Raw genomic sequence first — 6,000 nt, 5'->3', positions numbered from 1 at the left:
GAGCGGGGGGAGCGCGGCGCATACCAAGAGCGCCGAGAGGGGCGTGGCCAGGGTGTACCAAACTGTGGCGGGGGCTCAGGGAGCGGAGAGGGTGTGCGGGGCGGGGAGCGAGGCGATTGGAAGGCACAGTGGGCCTCAAGCGAGGGCGGGAGGACCCGAGAGGACGTGTGGGAAACAACTTCAGGGGACCCTGGCGGAGGCCATACCAACGGGTGGAGGGGGAGTAGATAAACGTAGAGGACGATACCAAGTTGGCTCCGGGGTGAGGGCGGGATCCGGGAGATTTTAGCCTGAGTCCCGGACCCGCGAAGCCCGGGGACTGCAAGAGATTCCAGGAAAAGAGGGAGGAAAAAGGGCCTTCGAGCGGGGGAACCTGCCTAGAGGTTTGGGGATACGGGTCGTACCATGCACAAGGGGAGGACTTCAGGTTTGAAGGCCGTGACGTGGCTAGGTCGGCAGGAGACCACAACTCCCAGCGGCCCCCGCGCGGCCAAGGCTGGACCTGGGCCGGGGGACACCCGGTGGGCCACAGCTGTGTGCCCATTGGCCCCGCTCCCTAGGCTCCGCCCACAGCCCTCTCGCCTCTGTAGCGTCGCTTCTCGCACCCGCCTCTCAGGACCATTCATTGATTCCCTCCTTCATTCAAGTAAATGACTGCATGTTCACTTAGCAGTTGTGTAAGATTTCTTGCTTCAATTTCCGTTTCTTCTTCTTTTTTTTTAACCCTCACCCGAGGATATGTTTATTGGTTTTTAGCGAGAGAGGAAGGGAGGGAGGGAGACATGGATGTGAGAGAAACATTGATGAGTTGCCTCCCTTAAGGCCCGACCCGGGATCTAAAGGAAACCTAAGTATGACGACAGACCATGCACAAGGGAGGACTTCAGAGCCCATGGTCCAATGGGGAACACATCATCGCAGTTCTTGATGTGTTATATAGAGCAAGTGCACAGAGAAGTCAGGAAAGTGACCTTTGAGCAGCCTGCGGTTCTACATAGGCTGGAAGAGTGTGTTACGAAAAGGGAACAGGGTACAAATCCCAAACAAGGGAGGCCAATGGGGTGGAGCGCAGTGGGTGGAGGACAGCAGTGGAAGCTGGGAGGGTCCAGGTGCCACAGCAGGGTCCCTGTAGCTTGGGATGGAATTTGGATTTTTAGTCTCATTTTGCTGGGGGACCACCAAAAGGTTTCGGGCAAGGGAAGGACAGTCTCACATCTTAAAGAAATCGTTCATCGAATGCACAGAGTCGTGCACACAGTATCAATACAGAAGCTGGGATCCATAGTCACCTCTGAGGAGACACGACAGCAAATTGGGAGTGGGGGGCGGGGGCACAGCAGAGTGAAGGAGACTCCGTGTACTATTTCAGAAGATTTGAAATTTTTAACGTACGTGTCACCTATTGAAAAATAATTTGAAATATTTAAAGCCTTTTTCAGGGACCCCTCTGGCTGCTGTGTTGAAAATAAGATTGTAGGGCATGAGTGGAAGCAGGAGGACAGGAAGGGGACTGGCAAAAATCCCGGCGAGCCCTGGCCAGTGTTGCTCAGTGATGAGAGCGTTGGCACCAAAGGGTTGCAGGCTCGATTCCCAGGATTCCCAGGCAAGGGCACTTATCTGGGTTGCAGGTTTGACCTCTGCCCTGGTTGGGAAGCTTGTGGGAAGCAACCAATCACTGTGTCTCTGTCACATCTATGTTTCTCTCTCTCCCCCTCCCACCCTCCCTTCCACTCTCTCTCTCTAAAAATCAATGGGAAAAGTGTCCTCCAGTGCGGATTGAATAAAAAAAAAATTTTTTTTTTAAAGAATCCAGGCGAGAGGACACATGGGATGGGTGGCAGGCAGGCTTGCCGCAGTGGAGGTGGTCATTTTCACAATTTATTTTCAAGCTGGAGCCCACAGGACTTGTGTAGAGAGTGAGAAAAAGAGAGGGGCGAAGGTTTGTGCCTGTTCAGAGGTGTCATTTGGGGAAAGGGAGCTGACTACAGGAGGAACAGGTTGGGGAGGCAGAGGCGGAGGCGGGAGTCAGAAATCCCTACTTGCATTTGAGACATTGACTAAGCAATGTAGACAGAGGAGTCTGGAGATGAAGCAGGGAGTCCTCAGCTTTTGAGGGGAGAATGAATGAGATTACAAAGATCACGTGTGTGGAGGCATCCCTTTAGAGGTCGGGCCCTGAGACAGAGGAGTGACCAGTAAATTTCAAGCAGCCCTGCTCTGGGTCCTATTTCCATCCTTGCTTGCACCATCCACGCAGCCACCTGCCCAAGGATTTCCAAGGGCTAATGGAGCCCAGCCCTGAGCCCGCACTGTGTCCTAGACTGCGGCCAAATGGGGAGACAGGGATCTCTGAACCCAGACTTCAAATTACATATCAACATGTACCTCCAGAGCCCCGATAACCACCGTGTCAGGACACCCCGCGACTGGCGGCAGGAAGGAGCAAGGACCACAGGGACAGACACCTCCCTGATCTCCCGAAATCCTCGTTTCTCACCATTCTCTTTGGTTCAAGCCATGAAGATCTCTTGCCAGAATGACAACCTCTAACCTTGTCTCTCATGCCACTAATCCAACACTCCAATGGCTCCCCAAGGCCCTTAGAGTTCAACACAAATTCCTCACCACGGCCTAAGGCCCAGCATCATGCGCCCCTGCTGCGTCTCCAGCCTGACCGTCCTTCCTGCTCTCCACCTCGTCCCCGTCTTCCCGTCCTTCAGATCCCATCAGCACACAGCACTGCCAGGGCTGCCTAAACAGGAGAAAGGAGTGCCAGGAGACGCTCCAGCATGACCAAAAGGAGAGCATGTCCGAATGAGGAGTGAAAACGGAGGCTGAAATTCCACAGGAAACACGACAGCACAGCTCTCTGGGGCCAGCTTGCTCACCCAGTGCGACAGTTTGAAAGGCACTGTTCATGTCATCTGCAAACCTGGTGCCCAGTTGGCAGGCTATTCTAAGATAGGCTGCACACTGCCTATGAAGAAGCTGTTACCAAATCCTGTTTATGGCAGTTGTTCCTAAGTTAATAACTTAGTCCTGGCAAACTATAATAATAAAAGCATAATATGCTAATTAGACCAGACGTCCTTCCGGACGACCATCCAGATGAAGCCGGGGCTGTGAGGGAAGCCGGTGTCGGCAGCCGGGGGAAGGAAGGCCTACTCTTGCACGAATTTCATGCATCGGGCCTCTGGTATAATATTAATGCAAGAATTGTTTATATGCAAACCAGGTTGCCTGCACTGGAAAGGATAAAGGTGAGCTGCTTTTAAAAAAATGCTGCCACAGTCGCTGCAAGCAAAGCAACTGTAAATGATTGAACAGAAAAGCTCATAAAAACCCAGGAAGACCCAGCCTTCCGTTTGCTTCTCCTGAGTGTCTTTAGGTTCTCAGGTCACTTAAAAAAAACAAACCAAACCAAACCAAAACCTGTGGAAATGATGACTCGTTGTGATTTGTGGGTACAGTGTATACAATATGCTGTATGGTAACTGGGAAACCAATACTTAAAAGAAAAGGTCTTGGTCCTACCTAGAGGTGTCTGTTGAATGTTCTTAGTCACATGGAAAGGATTCCACTTCCTGGGGCCATTATGGTTGTGTGGGGGTCACGGGATTGATTCTGGCCAGTGAGTTCTCAGCAAAAGTGACCTGTGAGTCCAGTCTGGAGCCTTTAGTCCTTGGCGTTATTTGAGATCTTTCAGCCCGAGTGAGATCTCTACCTAGCAAGGGTAAGAAAACCCACCTTTGCGATTTCGAGCCACTGCAAAGTTGCAATTTGGGAGTTGTTTTTGGAACATAACCAGCCTACCCTGACACAGGTATGTCCTTCTCAAGTAATCCCCTTTGGCCAACTTTTGTTGAATCAAATCAACTAGAGTCTGAGTTCACTAGAAGGGCTAACGGCGTATGTGTAGGTTGGGTGTGTATGTGACATAGAAAGAACATGAAGACAACATGGACAAAAGTGGGGAAGAGGCTACCCATGTCTTGGGTTTCCCGTTTTGTTTTCTTCATTTACAAAATCATGTCTAAAACAGCCGTCGCCAACCTTTCGGACCTCACAGACCACCAGCGGTCCGCGGACCACGGGTTGGCGACCGCTGGTCTGAGGTCTGGCTGATGCGCGCTCTCCAAAAGCTACATATTCTTCCTTAAACTTCCTTGTCACTAAGTGGGAGTCACTAAGCGTGGCTGGGAGCCTGGGAAGAGCGCTCTCCAAAAGCTACATATTCTTCCTTAAACTTCCTCGTCACTAAGCGTGGCTGGGAGCTTGGGAAGGACCAGGACCATGTCCAGCTTGTTCACGGCTCCATCCCAGAGCCCACCACAGGGCTCTGAGGTCTAAGCATCTACTACGCCTCCAGAGGGGCTGGGGAGTGTTCGTGCACCAGGAGACCGTGTCCCCGCTGTCCCTGTGCTCGGCTGGGACTATGGAATCCTCACTGCGGGAGCAAAAGCATGAGCGTCACTTCCGGTCCCAGGCAGGTAAGAGCCAGTGTGCGCTGGGCCTTGGTGGAGACTTAGGACACCCAAATAGGGAAGCTGGTGACCAGGTGAGAGCATGAGACCCAGCCTGACAGGCTGTCATGGTGGGGGTGGGGAGAAGGGAGACAATCCTTTAAGCCGCTGAGATTTACAGATTTGTTAACATAACAGTCTGATGTGACCACACACACACACACACACACAGGCCCCTTTAACCTATTTATCTACAATGTGCCCCTGGCCTGTAGCCATCAGGCCTTGCCTACCCTGTTCCCTCTATCTGGTGTGCCCTTCCTCTAGCTGTAACTATCAGAGAATAATCTGTACTATTTACTGAGCATGAAACTGCGAGTTCTCACTAATTCTCACAAGGGTCCTTCAAGGTCTCATTCAGGTGTTGCCGTGCAGGTCTGAGAACTGAGTCTGCAAGGTGAGCTGTCCGGCCACTTCCTCCTCCCAGGAGGGCAGGAACCACACTGACCTCCTCACTGTCACAGCCCCAAACCCCGTCAGGCTCCCAGTCAATATTTCCCAAACAAATGAACTGCAAATATGACCTCCCGTGTCAACTGGGCCCCTGCTGCTGCTTCCTGTTACTCTGTAAGGTTCCCGAGCACCTCCTGGAGACGGGTTCACCCTCCTCCACTCTACTCAAGGCTCCCCAGAACAATGGCCTGGTACCCTCAGCCACACACACTAGAACGGGCCAGGCTGGTTGCTGGTGTTGAAGCCAGCCTGCGTCACTGACCTAAGTCCTCACCCAAGGACATGCTTTTTAAAATTTTTTTAAGAGAGAGAAGGAAGAGGGGGAGAGAAACATCAATGTGTGAGATAAACATCAATATGTTGCCTCCCACATATGCCCTGACCAGGGATCGAATCGTTGAACGTCTAGCCAGGAACCAAGAGGTCACAGTTCGATTCCCAGTCAGGGCGCATGTGTATGGGGCCATGACCGGGAATGGAAGCCGCCACCTTTCGGTGTACGTGACGATGCTCCAACCGAGCCACAGTGGCCAGGGCTGTACCACTTAATTTTAAAACATTCGTGGAAAAGCGATCATCGTTATTATTTCTTAAACAATAAGAACGCACTGAATCCTCACACACGAGGATATGAGGTTGACAATCTTACCCCCACCCTTCAGAGGGAAACCAAGGACTGAGAGGCAAGAATCTGAGGTCACGGTTCGAGCAAAGGCCAAGGGGAAAGTCTCAAGACTGACTTCATATTCTCAGCAGAAGCCCTTGGCCCCCACTTGCCATCACCTCACTTTTCTCTCCCTCCTGCCAGAAGCCCACTCACGGCCATCAACTCGGGGCCAGGACCCTCCCATCCTTGTCGCTGTAGCATCTCTCACATCTGCCTCTCGGCCACCTGCCTGCCAGCATACACTGTCCCAAAGGCTCTCAGGTTGTAAAGCCGACCTCCCCAACCCAAGCCTTTCTCCTTACCTTCAGAGGTAAGGTCCGGCCGGGACTCTTCCTTCTGTGCGCTGGGAGGAGTGGG

The 6,000-nt window shown here is 52.4% G+C and overlaps 1 protein-coding gene across 2 annotated transcripts in view; it reads right to left on the bottom strand.

The window, feature by feature from the left end:
* The window catches only part of MED25 (mediator complex subunit 25), a 36,189-nt gene that overhangs the window by 7,935 nt on the left and 22,254 nt on the right, over window positions 1–6,000 (bottom strand). The window contains exon 18 of one of the 2 annotated variants that reach the window (XM_014550463.1): window positions 3,570–3,724. The exons of the other annotated variant lie outside the window; for it this stretch is intronic. Coding sequence (XP_014405949.1) covers window positions 3,594–3,724 — 131 coding nt within the window. The 3' untranslated portion in view covers window positions 3,570–3,593. Of the gene's footprint in view, window positions 1–3,569; window positions 3,725–6,000 lie in introns of those variants that run through there. 2 annotated transcript variants of the gene reach the window in all.

Source organism: Myotis brandtii, unplaced genomic scaffold (genome assembly GCF_000412655.1).
Source record: "Myotis brandtii unplaced genomic scaffold, ASM41265v1 scaffold601, whole genome shotgun sequence".
Taxonomy (NCBI): Eukaryota; Metazoa; Chordata; class Mammalia; order Chiroptera; family Vespertilionidae; genus Myotis; species Myotis brandtii.
The sequence above is the reverse complement of the archived record's forward strand: the minus strand, read 5'-3'. Positions and strand labels throughout refer to the sequence as shown.